We start from the raw sequence: 25,934 nt of genomic DNA, 5'->3' as shown, positions 1-25,934 counted from the left end.
CTTTATATCATAAAATTAAAGTAATATATCATATTATTAGGCTAAATTAATTAAAAACATATATAAATAGCGCCCTCAATTTTCACACAAATATACAATCTATAGAATAAGAATTACCACAAAAAGACAGAATAAAGGAAAGTAAATCTAAGTTAAAAATAGCTGAAAAATACATATGTATATTATTAGTGTGATAGCTATCAAACTACTGTCCGTAGAATTAAACAACACATGTGAGTGAACCAACACAAGCAGTAAGTGGATAGCTGTGTTATTTATACAGAGAAGAATATCTACTCCAGAGAATAATGATGTCAAAAATTCCCCCACATGCAAATAAACTGCATGAAAATTACAAATTACAAATCACCCCTAAACGCTCAAATGACTCGTGAGTCAATCCCCTGTGCTTAATTTAGCATTGTTTTAAATAGTCGAAAACTTCGAGGATTCACGTACGGAGGTCCGGTTATTGATCTTTCTACGTAATTCTAAGTAATATTGACATCTAACTCGGTTATTTAGATTAGAATACTATTTCCTGTCATAATTATTTTTGTCGAAAGCATAAGAAACCAGATAGCAACTAATTTGCTCAATAGTATTGGCTCTAAAGAGAGCGCCTTATTTGTAAATAGACAGTTTTCACGCTCCTTCGCATGTTCGGAGCTTGCTCTTTTCATATAGGCTATACGGTATTATGCTCAAAACGTTCCCTATTTTATGTATGCAAAATTGTTCCTACACAAGTGAATGAGCATGAAAAGAGAGCATCACACGAGTATATCGTGCTGACTAAATATCATATTAGTGTACTCCGGGAAGGTAATGTCCGGTGAAAATCGTAAGTGGTGAAGCCCAACGTCTATGTCTTTCACAATAGAGAGGTTGCGATTTCCAATCGTACGTATCATTCGCCCGTACATCTATTCAAAATCACTCTCGTGTGACGCGATTTTGAATATATCTACGTGCGTGCGATACGCATGCGCGTATTTGGGGGGGCTTTGGGGCGCCAGCCCCCCCAAGGTAAAAGCAGGGGCGGCCAAATTGAAGGGGCGGCGGAAGAAGAAGGGGCGGCAAAAACAGGGGCGGCAAAAACGAAGGGGCGGCAAAAAGAGTTAGTAAATAAAAATAAAAAATTTGATAAAGCATAAAGATTAGAGCGCTAGCGCCTGAAACCCTTTTTTTTTTTTTTTTTTTTGCTCTTCACTTTTCAAACGACCGAGAAAAATATTGGGTCAACCTGTTCGGGGTGTTAAGGAAGGGGCGGCAAAATTTAATTTTCTTCAGCCCCCCGGGTTGGGGCGGCCACGGTGCGCCACTGATACGTACATTTGGAAATCGCAACCTCTCTATTATATTGATAGTAGTGTACGTACCAGCACACTCGTTAACAGATTTTTCCAGGTGCACTAAACGCTCCACTACGCGCTCAAATGACTCCGGCTAATCGTAAATCCATCCCTTACGCTTATTTTAGCGAAATATGTTTTGACATACCACCTTACCCGGAGTTAGGCTGTCGAAAACTTCCGAGGATACATGTATGGGGGTTGTTGACACAATTCTAAGTGATCTTGACTTCAAACGTTTTTTCAAAGAACCAAGAACAAGTCAAAAATATTTGACAAGTTTGTCAACAATCAAAAACAAAAATCAACAAGTAGTTTTTATCAATATAATTGCCTCAAACTGAGAACATTATACTTCAAGAAATCAAATTTTCAGTGGGTTATCTCGATTTAATCAGTTTCCTGCTTTCACATATTTCATGTGTTTCCTATATTTGCAAATGGATATTTTACCTCCTGTTTCCAGTTCAATTACACACGTAGATTACCAATTCAAGCAGTGCTCCGCATGTAGCCAGCTTAAATACCGATGATAACACATGATCTTTGGCCTGAATAGAATACTATTTGAAATATCTATAAAGCAACATTTTACCTCAAATGTATTGTATAGAACTGATATATACGTATTATAAACAGTTACTTCCTAGCAAACACAGAAAACGTTAAAATATCGGGTTATTACTTGGTATTTAATAACATTCAAAAAATGTTTCCAAATATTTTGCAATATCATTTTGACAAATCATTGATTTTACTGTCGAAACCTATGGTGGACTTCACCAACCCCTCCTCTATGGTCATCTTTGATGGCCGGTCCTACCCCCGGTAAAAATGTTATCACTATAAACGCAAATGATGGATCTACGATTAGCTCAGGTGGTTTGGGTGTAAACGCGTGCGTTTTTATGACGGATGAATAGTCATAGGGGACAACCCCACTCCTTCTTAGTTCTAGGGTGTGACGTTTATTCAAACGTTTTAATAACATTTAAATGGTTATATAAAAATCGCGAATTTTTGTAAAACGTTATTTTAAAATATTTTGGGGAAACATTTTTGCAAAATATTTTGTCAACATTCAAATTAATAACAATCTGTTTGGAATTTTTGCATCAAGTTTTTAAAAATGTTTTTGAATGTTATTAAAACGTTTTATACCTTTTATATAGCCTGATATTCAAACGTTTTCTGTAAAACGTTTTGTGTTCGCTGGGTAATCGATTTAATTTTATTACTAATTGGGTTGGAAGGGCATGAAATGTCAACTTGGGCATATCGGAACATACAATTAAGTGTATCATTATCATGTTCATTTAATTCTGCTATCAAATTGAGGACTTTTGACAGTGTTTTTGGCAGGGGCTTCTGTCTTCTGAAGATGATTGTCATAATAGCTTGGGGCGATAATGTTCTAAGCTAATAGCAAGTGAACTACCGATAAACTAACAGACTGTTCTATTTGCTTGATAAATCCTTGGGCGTTTGAATCGACCAGCTTAGAACAACATTATAGTTCTAAGACCCGGTTTCTCGAAGCATGGCAAGTGACCAGGCTTCCTAAGCCACCAGGCTTAAACCCATTTACCTATAGGCCTAATATACCAGTGCAGTGCAAAATTTCACATCCAACATCACTTGGAGATATATGAATCAATAAAATGGATCCACATTGGTTAGGACTAGCCTACTGGCTTAGGAAGACTGATGACCACTAGCCAAGCTTCGAGAAATCGGACCATAATGAGACTTAGTCGAGGGACGTGTCCATCCAGGGTCTCTATATATTGTGCTCACAGTGGGATATTCCAGCAAATAACTAAAAAGTTTTTTCTGAAAATGACTGGAATTTCAGTTGCCAATGTTGCTTGAAAAAGCTTGGAATGGCAATAAAATAAAAATCACGGAAATGTCCCAAATGAGCTCTGAATTTGAATAATTTTTCTGCTGGAATTTTTCCATCATATGAAAAGTTTGAGCTTTCGTATTGAAAATGTATTTTTTCCCAAATGAGTTTGGGGGGAATGTATAGACATAGACTTTATTATTTCATCAAATGGGCCTAACATGTTAAAACCATAATACGGTATACGATTTCCATCAAATTAACGTAAAAATCTAGAGGAACCTTTAATGTCTGAATACGACATTATGTCAAAATTGCTCTGTTCATCTGACAAACACAACGAATTTTGCCGATTCCATTTAGGTACAAATTGGGAAATGTGTATACATTATAAATATGCCAAAAAATCAGGTTTAAATTAAATTAAACAATTTTGGGGTCATTTGCATAAAAAAGGCCCGACCGACCGACCCTACTTGAAAGGTCCGTCCGCCCCTAGTTCGGAAGGGGGGTCCCAAATTTACAAAAGGTCGGCGTCAATAAAATTGCGACCCCCCTATTTCGACAACAAAAAATATGTATAAAATTTTATGAATAAAATAAACTATCTGTGGTCATCTTGTGACTCTCTACATTTTGGTCATCAAAAATTTTATGACCCCCTATTTTTCTTTCCATTATGACATATTTATGACCCCCCCCCCCCCCGTATATTTGGGACCCCCACCCTTCCGAAGAAAATGATAGCCTCCTTATGGCTTTAAAGTAATCTCACCTCCATCACAATGGTGTTTTCTCCAAACTCCGGTGTGAACTCGTAACCATTCGTACACTCTGTAGTAGTGTTGCCATCTACAAGGGACCCATTCTCTATGGCATACATGGAACATCCTGCATATGAGTCAAGGATACCGTCATCATCTGAATCTCGTAGTGGAATACTCTCATTCAAATGAAAACCGGGCGAAGCCTGAAAAAAATACAACGGATATCATCATAAAAAATAAGCCAAATCGGCATTGGAAGTTTGCAATGCATTGTGGGACAGTTTTTGCAGTTTTGGGACACTTTGCCCTCTGACCTATTGAGAAAATTCAGAAAAATTGGTTTTTGTGCGTACAAAATATAGTATAAAATGTTTTACAAGAATAAAAATAAACCCAAAAAAAACATAAAATTTGCATTATATCTTGAAAAATTATAATAATAAATCAAAATTATTTGATATCACACGGACATTCCTCGAATTCAGAATGCAAATTGATGTTTCTGATGTGCTCTCATGTCCCACAAAAAAATACCGTGCAAACGATGCTATTTTATCACTAAAATGAGCGCAAAGGATGGATCTACGATTAGCTCAGGTCGTTTGGGCGTAAACGCGTGCGTTATTTTATGACGGATGAAATATCTCAGGGGTCCCCTCCCCTTCGTAGTTTAGGGTTAAATCACTTGCAAAAATGGTTCGGAAATGATCATGAACAATTCATTTGAATTAATTAATTAGCTTGCCGTGCATTTACTAACCATAACAACCACGGTCCTGATATATGGAACTCAGGCAAACTGGCACAATATATAGTCATTTATTTGTTTATTTTTTTAATTTTTTAATTTATTTATTTATTTATTTATTTATTTATTTATTTATTTATTTATTTATTTAACTAAAGAAACTGAGCTCGGGCAAACTAGCACATATTTATTTATTTATTTATTTATTTATTTATTTATTTATTTATTTATTTATTTATTTATTTATTTATTTATTTATATATTTATTTATTTATTCATTTATTTATAAGTCCATAGAAAAAGTATAAATCGATCAATGAATCGATCAATTAATCAAATAATCAATTATTCAAGTAAATATATCAATAAATGAAATGCTAAATAAGCCGATAAATAAATAAATAAATAAACAAAAATCAAATAAATAAATAAATACATTCAAAATAGACTTGGTGGTTTATTTATTAAAGCATTATTAAATAAATAAATAAACATTCTACAGCACACTGTAGTTAACTGAATCATTTTAGAGCAAAGCAGCAGATCACAATTTGAACTACATTTAAATATCAGTCGGCACTAATAAATATAAATTTGAGTAATTTGACCTTGCCAAATAATTGTCTTTCAATTAACGCATAAGGGACCGGTCACAAACACTTGTTAGGGGGGCCTGATTCAAAAAGGGGCCCCTGAAAAAATGACAACAAATTTTCATGGGAAAAATTAGTTTATATGGTTTTCTATGGAGTTGACCCAAAATGTTCATGTCAATAAGGGGAGGGGCCTGAAATATTTGAGATCTGAAAGAGGGGCCCCGAAAATGTTTCATGATGAAATTTTTTTTGCATTAGCCCCCCCCAACAAGTGTTTGTGAACGGTCCCTAAGTCTACTCTTTCAATTCTGACCACGTTGGGTACAATGAGTCCCACATTGTCTCTTCTCATCATTTCAGAATAAGGTTTCTTTTAAAATAATAACGAGAAATATTGTGACTTTATCATTTATTTGGAATTGTGCCTTGTTAGCGGAGGCTTAGTAGTCAATATGATATTTGACGATTAAGGTACTCTAGTTATAATGGTTATTATAATTATTTTAGCTCGTCTCACGATTATTTATTCAGCAGCAGATTTTTTTCATTTACTCAAAGCGCATACACGCCGGAGATGTGCGACTCGTATTTTAGACAAATTATGTACATGTAGCCTTTACAGTGCAAAATACAATCAATACATTATCATTTTTCTTAATTTTGGATCAATTTTAAACCCTTTTTGTCATATTAATTATTTATATGTCAATAAAATGCGTATCACTTGTTGGGAGTGAAATTGTACAAAATAATGTACGGGTACTGAGATGTTGATGCGTCTAATGCACGAGCCCCGAAGAGGGGAGTGCATTAGCTGCATCAACATCTCAGTACAAATGCTGCATTATTTTGTACAATTTCTTGAGCAACAAGTGATATGCATTTATTAACCTATTTCATACACGAGAAAAAATATATGATTTTCGCTATTTTTCTAACAAAAACTGACACTAAAAATGTTAGAAAATTCAAGCAAATAAATGCATCAACCCACAAGAAAAATGAACACGTCCGAAACGCCGAGCACCACTAATTTAAAAATTGAAAATTGTACAAAATAATGCACGCGTCTAATCCTCAAGCCCCGAAGGGGGAGTGCATTAGACGCATCAACATTTGACGTATAAATGATTATGACGATTAGGCAAAATATAAAAAGTATTTGAGCGATCTATCATATAGCTATATAGTACCTGTGCAATAATTATCTATCCGGGGAGAGGGGTAATTTTAAGGGTGGTCTGAACCCTGGAATTATGAAAACTTTCGGGCCTCATAACTGCTAAAGTATTAGTCTAAAGAATATAAAAGTATACATTTTAGAATGGAAATGACTTGATGAATTCATCTGTGAGGTCAATTTGGGCCAAAATGCTCATTTTGGAGAAAATCCCAAAAAACAGGTTTTTTGGCCTAAAATTTTTTCGTGCAACGTAACAAAAAAAAAATTGTTTGGCCAAAAAATTTTTTTATTAATTTTAAAAACTAGATAAAAATATCTAGGGACCATTTTTTCATTTTTTTTGAATTTTTACCAACTTCACCAAAAATATTTAAAATTTGGGCGAAAATCAGGCTTTTTTATGATTTTTTTTTTTTTTTGCATTTTTTGAAAATTTTTGGTGCAAATTTCTCAAAGTTGGTCAAAATAAAAAAAAATAAAAAAACGGTCCCTAGATATTTTTATCTAGTTTTAAAAATTAATAAAACAAAATTTTTGGCCAAACAAATTTTTTTTTACTTTTCACGAAAAAATTTGGGCCAAAATCCTGTTTTTGGGATTTTCTCAAAATGAGCATTTTGGCCCAAATTGACCTCACAGATGAATTCATCAAGTCATTTCCATTCTAAAAATGTATACTTTTATATTCTTTAGACTAATAATTTAGCAGTTATGAGGCCCGAAAGTTTTCATAATTCCATGGTTCAGACCAACCTTAATGGAATACACTTTATGAGCATGCAGTCTTAGCACTGATAATAATAATTTCAGCCATCATACTGCGCAATATATGTTTCAAATGACATGAAAGTATATTACATAGTCCATATTTTCATCAAATGTCCGTAATGATTACATATGTCAGATGTCATTGGATCCAATATATCACATTGAACTAAAACATTGGTCGTGTAATAATGACAACACTGATCGTCCAATCTGAACACATAATTATTTATGTTTTTGAGGGATAGCAACGTTTGCACAGTATTTTTTGTGGGACATGAGACCACATCAGACACATTAAGTTGCATTCTGAATAGAAGGAATGTCCTGATGACATCAAAATAATTTTGACTTTTTTTTAAAAATTATAATTAATGATATTTTTTTAAATTTTTGATAAATAACAGTCCTCGAAGTATAAATCTAATGATATCTACTTAAACTGTATGTATAGCTGGGATGAATTAGCCGACGATCAATTGAAAATGTTGACCTTTCATATTGCAGATATACATTTTTTACCCAAAAAGGTCTTCTTTTTTTGTGTGTTTTGGAGAAAAATATATATCTTCAATACCAAAGGTCAAAATTTTCAATTGATCGTCGGCTTTTCATCCCAGTAACATACACTTTAAGTACATATCAAAAGATTTATAAAGTTTACTTCGAGGACTGTTAAATATCAAAAATATCAATTTTAATGATTTGCCATAGATATCGCGAATTTCAAAAAATCAAAATTATTTGATATCAGAAGGACAGTCCTCGTATTCAAAATGCAATTCGATATGTCTGATGTGCTCTCATGTCCCAGAAAAAATACTGTGCAAACGTTGCTATCCGAGCCCTTGAGCATGTTAAGAGTATATAGGGCGGTGTAGATTTTGAGAGTTCTCCGATGAAGTGTCTTTAACGTGAGCATGATGTCCCCAACAAGTCTCTTTTATTTACCCACTTTACACAGCGCGTGACAAATTTGATTACAATTAACTTGCTAGTTTAATCCGTAAGTAAACTTGCGTTTACCTCCATCTTTCACATCTAATGAAACGGCACGCATAGGGCTATTCCAGTTGAAATCCACACTACCCCTGTGAAAGATTTTGAAAATATCTTTCACAGGGGGAGTATGTTATTCAAATGTAATTGGTCAGAGTTAACCATTTTAAAACCCATACTCCCCCTGTATTATGGCTTTACCTATATCTTCTACAACTGGAGTGAGTATTTCAAGTGGAAGTTACCAAATTGTCTATTCTATTTGAAACTTATACTCCCTCTGTGGAAGACTTCAGCTAAATCTTCCACATGGGTAGTGTGGATTTTAAATGGAACAGCCCATTTCAGTTTAAAAATAGTAAAGGTAATAAAACGCAAGATTAATTCTGATCTGGTGAACTTACTTTGCTATACCAATACTTTTGTTTTATTTTGGGTCAGGTATGTTATTGCGTGTTGTAAGTAATGTATATGTAAGCCAACTAGTATTATAAACAACCTCCCCATGCATAGATTATGCTGAAATAAATTACAATTTAGTCTCCACTGACATTTAATGAAATTTGAAATAGGAACCCTAAATCGTGCACTTGGAAACGTAAACTTTTAATGTGTACCACCATGACCACTGAATCTCAAGACTCACAAAAAATGTAAAGCAGCATGAACTTCATGTGATTTCAATTTTCGGTTTGTATGTTAATAGACGACATATCATTTTAAGATGTTTTCAATAATATTAAAAAAGGAAAAAATCTAATATATCAACACGTAAATATACGCATCATAGATCTTTGAATAATTCTTATTATTGATATAAATGTTATTCAGTTATTGTATTCCTTCCATGCCTTTTGTTTTGCCATAGATTTCAATTATTATCTAAAGTTATATATTTCTGAGAGTATTGAGGACTAATGAAAGAGAAAAATATTAAAAGATAAAATGAATACATAAAAACTTTGAAGGGGAAAACAAAGGAAACAAGTCTTTTAGATTCAATGGAATACAATCTTTTCCAAATGCAACATTTCCCAAAAAAAACCGATGTGATAAAGTATTTTGATACCAGGTAAAAATAATGTCCTTCTAACTTTCATGTCTTCCAAAGACCAAAAATAGACAACGCAGAGATATTTTTATTGAATTAAATTTAAAGTCTCTATGTAAATCAACAGTCTTTCATACACTCTTAGATAGCGATAACCAATCAGGGCAAGCGTTAGAAACGGGCTTGCACTCCGCGTACTACGCACAGTAATTTCAGGCGTGTTCATTTTTCTTGCGGGTTGATGCATTTATATTTGCTTGTATTTTCCAACACTTTAGTGACGATTTTGTTATAAAATTGTGTATGAAATAGGTTAATAAGTGCGTATCACTTCTTGCTCGAGAAATTGTACAAAATAATGCACTTGTACTGAGATGTTGATGCGTCTAAGACACTCCCCCTTCGGGGCTCGTGCATTAGACGCATCAACATCTCAGTAAGCGTGCATTATTTTGTACAATTTCACTACCAACAAGTGAAACGCATTCATTAACCTATAAATATTCAATTTGATTGTCACACGTACTACTGGGATGTAGAAAGAGGCAATATTTTTTATTGGGGACAAGATTGCAATGTCTGAATGGTCTAAATGACAAACATAGTTTTGTATGTTTATTTGTTTTAATTGATCTTTATGATTAGCTCTGACCTCATTCGGTGGATAATGCAAACGTCATTTGTTCTTCCATGAAGCTTCATATTCTTTTCCCATGAATGCTACACTTTTAAAGTGACTATGTGACTTTGTGTATTTGTTATTAAAAATGCAGTCCAGATGCCTTCCGATAGGAATGCAACGAACACCATTCGAACCTAAAACCTATAGATTATTCTTCCGCTCTTCTCCAGCCAGTGCAGCGTGCTTCCACATGTGTCTCAGTTGGCTATAGAGCGTCGTGCTGGTATACGAAGGTCGCCGGTTCGAATCCGGGCAGATGCACTGGGGTTTTTTTACGTTTTTGTGCGCTGGCTGCTCTGGGGAAAGATTACAATTTGTTCAATGCTGCACTTTTTCTATCATGTATAATATTTTGGTAGGCCTTATAATGTTATTTGGGAATGCTTATAGTTCATAAGTTCGAATTTGTTGCGTTAGGTCGATGCACATTTCATTTAGATACCACTAATCAGCTAATAAAACATAAAATGTAGCTCATCATTTACCATTGGATATTGGTAATTGATTCTTTATGGCCAATCTAGGTGAGCTGAGTCCAAGATAGATATTATTTCTGTCATTGAAATGAGAACATAATTGTACACAAATCATGTTTATATGCGAACACAGAAACAATCATGACAATGTATGACGACAATATTTTTAACTTGGAGTAAAAGCACGCATTAAATCGTGACGACTTATTTGTACATTTGTAATTTTGTATATAAATGAAAATCTTAATTACTTAAAAAATTGGGTGAGCTTTGAAAAGGGTGAATAACAGCAGGTAAAATAAAATTGCATCCCCTTATTCGCTTTAGCCTCTCAACTAAACATGAACAGAACAACAGTTTCACCAATTCTAAGGCCGTGTAAAATTAATGGTTTGGTTCTTGTCCCCTCTCTCCTCAATTTCTGGGATTAGTCAGATTATTTTCCCACTTTTTCACAAACTTTAAGACCCTGGAATATAAAAGGTGAACATGTTTATCAGAAAACAAGGATGCTTTTTCACATTCAAGTCTTTTTTTTGTGTGTGTGGTACTCTAGGGGGTTTATCCCTCATGGTCTTACATTTAAAAATAAAAGGCCTCCTCTTCTTCGAGCACTGTTGGAAAAGACCGTAAACTACTAACAGTGCTAATGTTACATTGATAAAAAAACCCAACATACCTCCCTCCCTCCTCAATTCGTAAAAATCCTCCGGATGAGAACCAAAATATTAATTTATGCCGCCCAGTATGATACAACCACCACCAGCATGACCATATAGCATCTCTGATCATCAAAATTATTAATAAAGCCACAGGACTGATTCGTTGTACACGGAATGTAATACAACTTTACATTATGCTTTTTGTTCAATCTTAATTAGGGGAAGGGAAGTTGAAAACGGAGAGTTCATGATATAGCTATTAATCTGTAGCTATCTATTTCATTCAAGTCATCATGGTCATATAGATGTATACGCTGCTCAAAAAAAGATCAGACTTATTATTAGAATTTTTCAAAAACACCACTAACATTGTAAAACAGGTGAGTGTCATTTTATTCAACAATGTTCAGGCGACAGAACACTTGCACTTCCGAATATACTGCTCGCTATTCCAGAAAAATACAGCACTATTTTTTTAGATTAATAAATATTATCAACTTCTGCCAAATGAAACACAGCTCAATCCTAATTATTCATAGTTCTAACTGGTGATACAAGTTAAATTTCACTATTTAGCCAAATTTATGAATTAAGGGCCAAAAATGTGCAATTTTATGGTGTTTTCCACATGCTGTGACAAAATTTTGTACAAAGTCTAATTTCAATTTATGCAATCTAGTTTTTTATGTTTTTGGAGTAGATATGTTTCACTCTAATATAACCAATCATTTAATTAAAGTAACGCAAAAAAATGAAAAATTGGAGCCAAATTTGGCATATACTCAAGATTTTGAAAGCTTAGATTTGTTCCAAGTCTTCGATTTTGGTGCATGATTTGATTGTCAGAAAACATGCCGAAAATGCATGTTTTTTTTGGTTCTTTTTTTATAGAAATTAGAAAAATGGTGAACTCTTTCTCTTATCTCCATGAATGAATGATATTTTTCTGGAATGGGGAGTAAAGTCTCATGACATGAAAAAACACTATCGTTAGCACCATGGGAATAGAAAAGAAATAATGATTATTTTCAGCATCTGATCCTTTGAAATATTTTGAGTATAGTGTATCATGTATGAGCATTATCTTTAATGCTACAATGATGTTTATTGCATGTGAATCTGAGCATTAGATAAGAGCATCTCTCGGGCCATTTTCGACCGTTACCATGCGCAAAAACATTGATACCTGTGTTATCCCCCTCTCCTCTTTTTGATTGCGCAGGTTAAATTTGATGAGCCCATAATGATGCGAGTGTACTAAAAGCATCAGACTAATGCATGTTTGAACTTTTTCGAACGTTCTTTTATCCTACTATAATAATAAACGCATCTGAAATTGTGTGTGACAAAAATAGTGACATCCCTCCCTTTTAATACCTGACATGGTTATCCCTTTCTTCAAATGCATTAAGGTTACGATTTGGTAGTTCACAGTATCTTGCGAATGGTAGTGAGCTTTGGCAAAATTGCATTGATCATTTCATAGCGAGTGTGTAGAAAAATTCACATATCACATACTTTTGTAGGTCCTGTGGTTCTTAAGTTATGTTGTAAAGAGGGCTGAAACAACAACACTTTTGTAAAATATACATAACTCATTCACAACAATAAATCAAGCAAGTTTTCAAAGTATATTATTTGTAGAATGAACTTTTGCAAAACTTCAAAGTGTTATTTTTCAATAATATATTGATTCAGATAATAAAAATCGATTATTTGGCTGCTTCGACCAACAATACCTCGTCTACCCTTAAAGTCGCTAATTAAGGTAAGATCATGTGTTCAGAAAACACAGCACGGAATTTCAATTCTTTTATTTCAAACAATAGGGTTAATATAGTACAAATAGGTCACGTGAAAGTTCTTTTGTTACAATTTCTTCCAACATTTTTTACACGTGATGTTAAAAAGTATAATCGTATTTCAAGCAAGTTTGGTTCCGCAATTCCAATCAAACATTGAACATATCACGAATCACAACATTAAATACTAAAGAAAAAAGTTTGAACCGACCTAGTTTATGGTGAACAAAATTGATTTTACAGATATGGAAGCTAAATGTAATAATGAATGTTGCATGTTTTGGTTTGGAAACTTGTGAATGTATCAGTTCCAATGCTAATTCCAATCGAAAGTAGCATACTTGGTAACTAATGTATAAATTTGAAAGTATTAAAAGTGCACGATTTACCTGTATGCATGGACCTTTTTGACGGGTCATTTGGTTAGTTGGTCAGTCACTTACCTTACAGTGGAATGGTGTACGATCTGCAGTGAATACCATACTCATTATTTGCCATGCCGGTAACCACGTGCATGTAATGGTCAGTAAAATATAAGAAAAAGTTTGGTAACGACCCCAATTACCAAGATAATGATACGCCTCATCAATGTCCATCTTGAAAGAAAATTGTGCTGGTGTCCAAAGTTAATTGGCGAAATGATTTGTTCACGGCGACGCGCGTTAAAAAGTGCTCTAGTGGTGGAATTTCCACTGGTATGTTATGTTAGAAATATTTTCTACAAGTTCTGACTGCCACCACCGAAGATTTATCAAAAGTTGACATCGGATAAAATACCTTTGTGTACGAAATAGCGATAAATGAGCCGAGTTAAACGATGAAAGTTCAAGTACCGGATTATGCTATAACAGCATTGACTTTGGCATTTTGTATATACAACAAAATACGCAGTTCAGATAAAAGTCGGTAGTTTTCATCAGTTGAATATTTACAACAAAAATTGAAAATTGTAAATAATTTCCTTCATATCTTGGCCAGCGAATTTATTTTGTCACGTAGATATCAAGCAACCTTGATATGGATGATCATCAATCTATGCCAAAAGTTTGAAAGAAGTTGGTGGTGATGATGTTCCCGCGCCTTAAGGTATGTCTATCAGCTTGGAGACGGAAAGGTGAAGTTGTGATTTTGGTAAAATAGATGCAGTGACCCAAAAGCGTGGTGGCAGCTCAGCAAGTAACTGTTACTTTATTAAGAGTTAATCGTATAAATTCACCGATTCGTGGATATTTGGCAAAGAGCATCATGGTCCAGTTCGCGGTAAGCGTGGAGACGGTACGTCGCCTTGTCGACCTATACATCCACGGGAAACGGGAAAACGCCGGTAGGGTTTTGTAGTAAAGCGCCGCTATAGTGTCACTCTTAATTTAAGACTTGAGAGCAGCTATTGCAAACCAATAGTGATTTCAATTTACCCTGGCGATGGGGATGAGTATGGTTATAATGATGACGATAAAACAATTTATTTTACCGAGGATTTTTCATCATGATAGTTGTAATTAGCTGTAATTAAAACTATCATATCATATCATTATTTTACTGCATGCGTGATTTTTAAAGGATGATTCCAAACATAATGTTAAAGTTGCCGTTAGATCCACCATCTCCCATGAATCAGCTTCACGCACCAAAATTGAAGCTTATTCATATGGTCTTTAACTGCATGAAGCTCCTGTCCTGTACTTTCGGAACTCTCTTCCCATAGACATATAAACAGCTCAAAATCTCAGCACTTTGGTATTACTGAACATTGATTTTATCGTTGGATTTGGTTTCGTTTGAACCTTGGACTTTGAATATTGAATATTGAAAGGCTATCTAAGCTTAACGAACTGATAATAACCATTTATTAATACTAAGTTCCAAGCTAAGCAAGATCCACAGAAAGGTTTAACTTTCACAGTAAAACAATAACCATCAGGTTTTATATATTTTATATAGAATGTGATATAAATCACATAATATGAAACAAACATTTAGGAATGTGCCAAAATCCTCACTATGCATGCTATGAGATCTTGTATTTTGTTATAGTCGCCATATAGTTATGAGATTGGCTATCCTGGATTACCCCACTAAAACCTGCCCCAAATATAATACCTCATAATACATCAGCATATATACTGAAAAGGAATGGTGATATAATACACCCCTGTCGAACACCTTGGCCATTGTGTATGCAATTTCCGTGCGAACGGCCCGGGCGGAGGGTTGCTTTATAGCTCTTTATGCATTTGTACAAAGACTCCATAGATAAGGTAAGGCGAGAAGAGAGTCCTATTTTCATCAGTATGAGCTTTCCATGTACACAATTAAAGTTAGTTGGCCTAGAATTGTCGATGAAACATTAGTAAAGAGGTTGTAAGAATTACTCATCACTAGTCTTAGTCTGATCTTTCCAATTAATTTTTGTTCCCTTTCTTGAATTAGCTAGGTGATCATTTCCTGTCATTTCCCTTGTCAATGTGAGGAAAACTGCTTTCTTTCAGTAATCAGTCGCATCTTGAAGCAGATGTTGTGAGTGACATTAGCTAACATTATATCTATCATATGCTGGATATTGCGAATTCCTTGAGTTTTTTTTTTCATTTCTTGTCATTTCTTGGCAGTTTCTTCATAAATTGGCAGTCTGACTTTCCATATGGATCTCCTGGTCTTCTATAAGGGATTCTTAAACACTTGAGAATGTTCTTGCAATCTTATTGGTTCTTACCCGTGTGATATTATTAGTTATCCCCTGTTTGTTCATGCAATACGAAAAATATCACTGGTTTTGAGGTCGTATCATTCATGTCTACTGAATGATAAGACACGATATCACACACTTAAGCGCGTGCGTGTCGACGCGATACTCATACGCGCTATTTGAACCAATCAGAGGTGCATAGCAATAACGGGACTGATCGATTCTAAGCCCTAGGTAATTCCTTGTAAAATGTAGGATTTAATTTGATTAAAATTGGGTATACTTATGATCAATATATTTATTTCAATAGAAGTGTTTAAGAATGAGAATAAAGGTATTGTTTTTAGCCGCTGGAATGCATCTATCGTCTCATATAACACGGGCGACATCATTATTAAGTAAAACAACGAGGCGACACCGAGTTCTTTTACGCCACAAATAATGATGTCGTCCGTGTTATATGAGACGATAGATGCACGACAGCGGCTAAAAACAATACCTTTATTCTCATTCTTAAACACTTCAATTCAAATAAAAATATCGTAAGTATTACAATGTATATACAAATTTTAATCAAATTAAATCCTACATTTTGCAAGGAATTATTTAGGGTTAAAAATCGATCAGTCCCGTAGTTGCGTTGCTATGCGCCTCCGATTGGTTCAAATAGCGAGTACGCGTATCGCGTCGATGCACACATGCTAACCCGTGTGATATTGTGTCATATCACACAGGTAAGAACCAATAAGATTGCAGGAACCTTCTCAAGTGTTTAAGAATGCCTAATTCAATCATGTCCATTCAAAATAAATAATAGCTTCAACTTGTTTTACATCATGTCTTTCAAATTGTTCTTTGATGTGTATAAATCACTGCATAAGCAAGCATCTTATAGTTTATTTAAATTATTTAACTTTATTTGTATAATGTACAATTTGCTGATGACTATCTTCGTCTTGGCTATGATCCATCACATTCACAAGAGTTCGGGGATTGAACTAGTTCACGTTTTTAAAGGGCGCTTCAAATTAAAGTGTTCCCATAATTTCAAGTTTGTATTTTGTAACTTGTACTTAAGTTATAATTATTCTGTAAGCTAGCGTTCTGAACATTGCAGAAGTGGTGCATAATAAACGCAAGTTGTATGATATCGAGGGCTTAACCCTAGAACTAAGAAGGGGGGATTGACAACCCCCCTACGATTTTTTATCCGTCCTAAAAAAACACACGTGTTTACGCCCAAACGATCTAAGCTAACAGTAGATCCATCCTTTGCTCTAATTTAGTGATAAAATTTTTACGCCAGCACCTTACCCGGGGGTAGAACCGGCCATAGATGACCATAGGGGGGGTGGTTGGTGAGGCACATCGGTTTCTACAGCAAAATCGATGATTTTCATTTTGCTCTTCCAAAATCATTCTAAGAGCTACTGACCTTTTACTTCTTAGTTATGTAAAAATAGTCATTTCATTTAATATTTAGGAGAAAAATCGGTGAAAATCGCATTTTTATTAAAAATTTTAGCCAAAAATCAATTTTGCCTGTACTTTTCAGAATTTCACAATAATGGGCGCCCTGACATTATGACGTCATAGCGACATTATGTGGGGAATGTTTGTACTTATTTTGGTATCACTGGATAGAGAAGACCCATAGCTATACAGTGGCACTAAACATAACGGTATATGGCGTTTATAATTGAAAATTAAGGGGGTTGCACCCCCCCCCCCCACACACACACACACACCCTACACACCCCACACACACACCCCCACACACCCCCGCGCGAGCGCCTCCTTCGTAGTACAGTTCGTGTTACGAAATATGGCTCAGTAGTTCTAGGGTTAAAGCCAGAACCATCTATGTCCAAAATCACATGTCACTCATTTCGGCAACAAATGGACGGTTAATTCTGCCCTCCATAATAAATGTAACTAAGTGACTTTGGGGTATATGCACGGTAACTTTACGTCGAAATGTTTGAGTGACTATGCATATACCCCAAAGTCACTTGCATTAATTATGGAGGGTAGAATTAACCGCAAGTGTTGCCAAAATGAGTTACATGTAATTTTGGACATAGCTGGTTCTGGCTTTAAACCCTCGATATGGTACTTAGTGCATTCAATATAATGTAATTTCTAAAAGCCCAAATTAAAAAACAAATGAAAAACCATTCTGGCAATATAATAAGTCACCATTGACATGATTGAAGACAGTGAAAATATGGGTGGCAGAAAACGATGTAGGTGGCTACCGTACACAGATATCAATGTAAATAGAGTCATACTTTTATCGCCAAGTGTCACATAGGTCATACTGCAGTTACTGTCCGTTTTCCTATTACACAATACACAGTGCTCTTTCCCATTGACGCGTGACCTTTACAAATAGCCCTACGTTAACAGTATGGGGATATGACTAGTTAACGTCGCTGTGTGAAAAATAACCGGCCAATATTAAAAGTACTCTTCTAAAGTTCTAGAAAATATAGTTTTTAACATGTCCTAAATTTTTAGCTAATTTAGATGTTTGGAAATATTCGTACTTTGGTGTTTTAGTTAATGTTATAGGTAATAGTACATTGCCTAGTTAACGTCGCTGTGTGAAAAATAACCGGCCAATATTAAAAGTACTCTTCTAAAATTCTAGACAATATAGTTTTGTAACATGTCCTAAATTTTTAGCTAATTTAGGTGTTTGGAGAGGGTCGTACTTTTGTGTTTTAGGAAGGACATGTAAACGACAGATAACACCAAAAATATGAAGAAATTATTTCCAAACCGTGTTAAGTCAAAAATCATTATGTTGCTCATTTTCAAGAATGCTGGTTTACAAAAAGCACGACATTGTCTGATTTCGTGAACAAAGCCACACATAACATTGTTTCCTTTCGTTTCCTTTATAATCGGTTACTCAACTGAAGCTATGAATACCAGCTTTATTGCGATATCGCACATGAAAACAGTCACTTGTGCACAACCAGAGAAGATCCGATTTAATCAGTTGAGCTGTTTCAATGAGTGTTATCTTGGTTTAATAGCTTTTAATGGGGTTAAGTCCTGCAAAGGTCGAGATAAATTCTACTGCAGACATGACTGCATCATGTTCAGACATGAATTGATTGACAGTAGCAGTATAAACGATGTCACCATGAGATACTGACTAGCTACTGGGTATTGAATTGATTGTGTTAGACTAAGGTTTATAGCAACTATTTTAAGGGGGTACTACACCCTGGCCAATTTTGTGCCTACTTTTTGTATTTTTCTCAAAAATATAGCGCATTGGTGACAAGTAAGATAAGTATATTTAGGGGCAAGGACTACAACTACTGCACTGAAAATCCAGCAACTCAAGGCAAGTAGTTATTGATTTATTGATCAAATATTGGTTCTCCCTCATTTTTGACTGTAACTCCACAACTGTTGTCTGTGCTGAAATAAAAATTTCCAGTGCAGTAGTTGTAGTCCTTGCCCCTATAATATACATATCTTACTTGTCACCAATGCGCTATAATTTTTGAGAAAAATGCAAAAATAGGCATTAAAATTAGGCAGAAGTGTATTCCCCCTTAAACTGTTGCGATTTGGGAGTTCACAGCATCTTGCGAATGGTAGTGAGCTTTGGCAAATATTCCATTGATCATTTCATAGCGAGTGTGTAGAAGAATTCAAATATCACAGATACACTTTTGTAGGTCCTGTGATTCTTGAGTTATGTTGTAAAGAGGGCTGAAACAACAACACTTTTGTAAAACGTACATAACTCTTTAACAACAACAAATCAAGCAAGTTTTCAAAGTGGGCCCTATGATTTGTAGAATGAACATACTTTTATAAAACATGAAAGTGTTATTTTTCAATAATGATTATATTGATTTAGATAATGAAAATCGATTTTTTTTAAGGCTGCTTCGACCAACAATACCAGCTAATACCTAGTCCACCCTTAATGCACAGTTCCAAGTAATTCCCCGCGACCCACCCTATCCCGGGAATGTGGGGAAAGTATGGTGACTGCAATGTTCGGACTAAAATATCGTACGTTTAATTGGCCTAATTACATTTCGGACTTATTATAATTATTTAGAACTTGAATAATTCGCGTTTCAGACAACAGACCATATCGTATAGTGAATATAGTTTAATAAATACATGTATAAACATACAAAAGATTAACAATAACAACGTCATGGTTATTACGCGTAACAACATTATTAATTTAATTACATTTGTTGTCACCCTCGACTTATGAAATGAAGTGCGAAGGAGTGTTGTTGCAATCATGGGTTTGCTATTCGCCGTAGAAGTGATGATGTAAGAGGATTAACTACCATAGCAATAGATGTACAATGTTTGAATATATCGCCACGCACTACAACGTTCACGAGGTACCTATGCGTTGATCCATAGATGTCAAAGAACAGTATAAAGACATGTGTCGTAATTCTATAGTCATATCATGTTGATCACTCGCACCTGTAAGATTAGTATCTTTGCAAAGAGCGATATTGTACTCAATCTATGATTGCAGACATACACATGAGATGAGTGCAACCTGTTTGTAGTACAGGGCGATATATTTTTTGAAAAAAATGTATTCATCTATTACTATGGTAGTTAATCCTGTTACGTCATCACTTCTACGGCGAATGTCATCGTATTATTTCGTACACGACCATCTAACAGGTTATGATTGTTCAAATAAGCAACCAAATTGGCCTGGACTATAAATGTTATTGTTGGTCCAACTTTCATTCCAGTTTGAACGATTTCTCTTGACTTATCAATTGTATTTTACACAAGACACAAAAAGTATTGCAACATTACTGAAAATAGAAAAGAATTCCGCAAACAGTAGTTGACCATTAATCCATTATATCCTGTCGATTTCACATGACGTATATACTGAATAGAATTTTTCTTTGCTGAAAAAATAAAGATTAGGCTAATAAATGGGATGGACGGTGTCACTTGTGGTGACATCCCAGCAAACACAAAACGTTTTCGACATCATTCGCAAAAGGTGATAAAAGGTTGTCAGAAAACGTTTAAATGTCGGGTTATATAAAGGGTATATTAAGAGTATAAAACGTTTTCATAACCTTACAAAACATTTTTGATAATCTACTGCTCAGTAAACAAAAATGTTTTACAGAAAACGTTTAAATGTCGGGTTATATAAAGGGTATAAAATCGTTTTAATAACATTCCAAAAACATTCTTGAAAACTTGATACAAAACATTCTAAACAGAATGTTATTTTGGGGTTGAAAAAATATTTTGCGAAAAATGTTTGCCCAAAATGTTTGCAATAACGTTTTAAAAACGTTTTCATGACCTTTATATAACCCGACATTTAAATGTTATAAAAAGGTTTTGAAAAAAACATTTTAAGAATATTTCTGTGTTTGCTGGGTTTAAATATTTTAACATAATGTTATTTAAGTATTGACAAAATATTTGGTAAAAATGTTTTTAAAAATAACTGTTTGATGGGAATTCATACTATCAAATCCAATTTTTGGTGACATACCTTGTTACAGTTTCATGCTGCTACGCAGCCCTTCATCAGACTGGCAACCTTGCTTCTTCTTCTTTCCTGAAGTTGCTGCCGGTGGCGGCGCCAGAAGCTGGTCGAAAATATTCGGTAAGAAATAGTTCCCTTCATCTCTGTTCATGGTGTTTCGCCCTCGTCGCCTGATCCAAATTGCCTCTCTAATCTGTCTTTTGTTCCTGTTGGTCTCCCTTGATCTGATATTAGCGTCCTCCCAACCTATGACATGGTTGTTTTGCGCAACGTGGTCTGTAATAGCAGACTTATTTACTTCTGTGAGTGAATGTTTTCTCTGTGACCGGGTGTGTACCCCGCGTGCTGCCTTCTCCGCTTCTCCTTGATGTTCCTTGAGGCGTGTACCAAACAAGCGTGAAGTTTCACCAATGTAGGTCTTGTTACAATTCTTGCATGGGATTTCATAGACGCAGTCTGAGGTTTGTGATATGTCCCGTTTGTCCTTAGGGTGAACTAAAATATTGCGAATTGTTTTGTGTGGTTTGAAAGCTGTCGCTACATCGTGCTTGTTGAAAATCCTCCTAACTTTGTGTGATAATCCTTCCACAAAAGGAACCACGACCAACCGACTTTTCCTGTTCGTGTCGCTTTTCTTTTTAGAGTTTTTCTGCTGACTGGTCTTGTCCTTGCGTGTCTTGTTGAAAGCCCAATCAGGGTATCCGCATTGTTTCAGCGCATGTTTAATTTTACCCTCTTCGATTGCCTTGTCCGCTGGTTCTGTGACTACTTTTTCTTTCCTGTCCATGAGCGTATTCACAACACTGATTTTATGTTCTAATGGATGGTGAGATGTGAAATGCAAGTACTGGTCCGTATGAGTCTTTTTCCGGTACACAAGTAACTTGATTGAGCCGTCTTCTTTGCGAGTAATGAGGGTATCTAAGAAGGGAATTTGACCTCCTTCTTCTGTCTCATGAGTAAACTTGATGTTCCCTGTAATGTCAATTTGATTGATGTGGTCTGTTAATTCGGGCGCGGCCCCTTGATGATAATTTCTAACACGTCGTCGACGTAACGTTTCCACATTCTAGGCTTGCATGTGATGGGGGCTGTAGCTACTGCTTGTTGTTCCAGCCATTCCATGTATAAATTAGCTACAATGGGACTCACCGGTGAACCCATGGCCGTGCCAAACTTTTGTTGGTAGATAGTGTCCCGGAAACTGAAATACGTAGTTGTTAAGACAAATTTCAAAAGTTCCATAATGTCCTCGACACTATAAGTGCGGTACGATCATGTAGAGTACGATCTTGGTCTAGACGATCTTTTATTATGTCCAGAGCCATATCAATTGGAGTGTTAGTGAAGAGCGAGACCACGTGAAGGACGTTTTTAAAAATAGTTTACAATAACATTTTTTGAAAACATTTAAAAAATATTGTTGTAGTGTGTTTTCATACAAAACGTTTTAAAACGTTATCATGACCTTTATACAACCCGACATTTTAATGTTATTAAAACGTTTTTACTAAAACCAAAAGCCAAAATATTACTTATTTAAAACGTTTATAAAACGTTTTTGTGTTTGCTGGGATCATGCGCCTGTTCCAGTACTTACAATGGCGGAAAGACGGAAATTCGTTTTTTGGTTTCTGCAAGGTATCAGAAAAATGATGGTGGAAGAATGATTCTGGGAGAGCGAGTTGGTAGCGGTTGTTTCCTCGCATTGCACCACTTAGATACCGGGTTAAGGACTGTATGTGCACTTACTTTATCCCAATCCATGCTCGCAGGTTTTTCTCCGGGATCTCCGGTTTCTTCCTTTCAAAATCGGTGATTTATAGTTGTTTTGGTTTATCAAATAAACACGTCCTTCACCCAACCCAATGGAATTGGGGAGTTGCACAGATAATTGGTGGATGTAATACAATCTAAGTGCAATCGGCGCGGCCTAGTTGATGTGATCTGATTGTGATGATTTAGCGTGATAGCGAAATTTCTGCGCTTTGAATCCTCTGGAAAAAAGGCGCTTTATATAAATCCAAAATGTATTATTTATTAATTTGTTATTAAAACGTTTTTACTAAAACCAAAAGCCAAAATATTACTTATTTAAAACGTTTATAAAACGTTTTTGTGTTTGCTGGGATCATGCGCCTGTTCCAGTACTTACAATGGCGGAAAGACGGAAATTCGTTTTTGGTTTCTGCAAGGTATCAGAAAATGATGGTGGAAGAATGATTCTGGGAGAGCGAGTTGGTAGCGGTTGTTTCCTCGCATTGCACCACTTAGATACCGGGTTAAGGACTGTATGTGCACTTACTTTATCCCAATCCATGCTCGCAGGTTTTTCTCCGGGATCTCCGGTTTCTTCCTTTCAAAATCGGTGATTTATAGTTGTTTTGGTTTATCAAATAAACACGTCCTTCACCCAACCCAATGGAATTGGGGAGTTGCACAGATAATTGGTGGATGTAATACAATCTAAGTGCAATCGGCGCGGCCTAGTTGATGTGATCTGATTGTGATGATTTAGCGTGATAGCGAAATTTCTGCGCTTTGAATCCTCTGGAAAAAAGGCGCTTTATATAAATCCAAAATGTATTATTTATTAATTTGTTATTCATGGATGTGTAGGTTGGATGTCCTGCTAAGGCATGGAGAACTCAGAAGAACAAAGGCTAGCCCATATATGTACCGGATAACCTTGAATCGCACCAAAGATATTGTCTTGTGCGTCCATTACGTGTTTTAATGCCATTATGTCCTTTATGGAGTAACCACGTGACCTTGGTATTGCAATTAAAATTCCCGACAATCCTTACAAGACATCAGCCATCTCTGACTGTTATTTTCATCCAATCACAACTTCCGTGCAACCTTCTTCCGTAATCATTTCTCTGATACCTTGCAGAAACCGATTAAGCCATTTGGCGACCATTCTAAAGGCATCTGGACATTTTGTGGACTAAAGTTTCTTTGTCTCTACATTCAAACGGATTCCCGTTTTCTGCCATTGTACAGGGTGTATCAAAATGATTGGTACCGGGCTATGTGCCATTTTCAAAAATATATCAAAAATATAAAATTGCTAATTAATATAGTTTTTGTACTATAAATAGACAGGGCCATATGTTAACTTATTGATCTAATAATCTGAAGGTGATAGGTTGATGCATCTGGGAGCTATTGTCATTTAAACGAAGTTCGACGTAATCATGGCTTTACTTAGATGAATAGGCTCACTGCTTGCATACATGCTCTTCAATATCTCACCTCAGTCTATATAACATTAAATTGCTTTACATAATTATGCTTTAAGTTTTAGAAAGATAGTTCCTGATGTCCCTGCCTTACGACTCTGGCAGTTTGAGGTGAAGCCCGATTTTGAATGAACTTAGCCTCTGGGATGGACCCATTCTGTAACTGCCCATATCAAATGTTGAAACATTGTAAGTTATAACAATGTTTCCTTGGGAAACTCCTTGCTCTTGGACACTGTCTTCTAAATCTTCTCTGCACTTCTCCATAGCTTCCTTCCAACCAGTAATTCTTTACTATGAATGCACGCTGAAGTGTGGAATACTATGGAGCCATTCCAATAACTTTTACCAGGTCTAACCTAACATACACTGTCTACAGTCTCATTCTGCCACACCATCTACTTAGTAATATCAATGCATCTTATACTACAATTTACCCTCCTGGAAGGTGTTGATACACAAACGTATTATTCAAGTCAATAATATTACTCTCAACCAATAAATATTGATTAGAACATTTATATATATTATGAATGAAGAAATAATTAAACATTTCCTTGATTTTCAACATATCATTCTCACAAGGTATTTGTAGTAACATAGAGCTTAGAAATGATGCGCTACTACTGATCCAGCGTTACGATGAAAAGTGTAAAAACACCTACTTTCATTTAGAATCATGTAACTTCTGAACAGAATATGCTATCTTTATAATCTAAAATTTTTAGAGAAGATAAAACTACCATAATTACAAATATTTAAACAATTAACCCCAAACTGGTACAAAACATAGTAAAAAAATTCGGCAAAAATGAGAAGTCGTCGGTACCAATCATTTTGATACACCCTGTAAGCACCCCGGTAAGCACCGGTAAAGGCGCTTTCATCCAATGTATTAGCCTAATCTTACTTATTTTATGCAAAGTACAGAATTGGATCAAAGTTCAACTACAGATTGCTGAATTCTTCTTTTTTTCAGCAATGTTGCAATACCTTTGTGTAATGTGTGTAGTCATCGATGTACAATAGTACAAATCCTTCTTATTTTAATAGCAAAACATTTGGTGAAATCGATCCATTATAAAAAGGCATATATATGAGTTTTTGGCCCCACCTATACTGCATCACAGTTGAAACGATTCCGACCTATTTTTTGCACATGCGTATTTTCCATTTTCGTGAGGGTGTACTCAGATTTACACGTAACATTACGTCATATGGAAGTTTTAGGTACTTACTCTACATGTCCACTGCACAGTGCCAGAAGTGGGTAAGTGCAATAGCTGCTATGTGTAGCTGCCATGTGTAGGAGAGTGACGTTGACCATATTTGCCGGAAGTCCTAACTCTAACACTTTCCGACAAATACATTCACCTCTATACTGGTATATGAGTACAATATACTGTGTGTAAATTGTCAAATGTTCACAGGGCAGCTATTGCACTTACCCACTTGTGGCACTGAGCGGTCGATGTAGTTGAATTAGCGGACATTATTATTACTACATTGGTACAACCAATGATCTTTTATAAACATGG

At 35.3% G+C, this 25,934-nt stretch overlaps 1 protein-coding gene across 1 annotated transcript in view; it reads right to left on the bottom strand.

Annotated features, from left to right (window-relative positions):
• LOC140155365 (organic cation transporter protein-like) overlaps window positions 1-14,206 on the bottom strand; it is a 46,981-nt gene extending 32,775 nt beyond the window's left edge. Inside the window, exons 1-2 of the mRNA XM_072178181.1 lie at window positions 13,376-14,206; window positions 3,977-4,171 (exon numbers count right to left, since the gene is read on the bottom strand). Of these exons, the coding sequence (XP_072034282.1) occupies window positions 3,977-4,171; window positions 13,376-13,528 (348 nt within the window). The 5' untranslated portion in view covers window positions 13,529-14,206. The remainder of the gene's footprint in view (window positions 1-3,976; window positions 4,172-13,375) is intronic.
• Window positions 14,207-25,934: the final 11,728 nt, after the last annotated feature.

The sequence above is a fragment of the Amphiura filiformis genome, chromosome 6 (assembly GCF_039555335.1).
Source record: "Amphiura filiformis chromosome 6, Afil_fr2py, whole genome shotgun sequence".
Classification (NCBI taxonomy): Eukaryota; Metazoa; Echinodermata; class Ophiuroidea; order Amphilepidida; family Amphiuridae; genus Amphiura; species Amphiura filiformis.
This window is presented reverse-complemented; position numbering and strand designations above follow the sequence as displayed.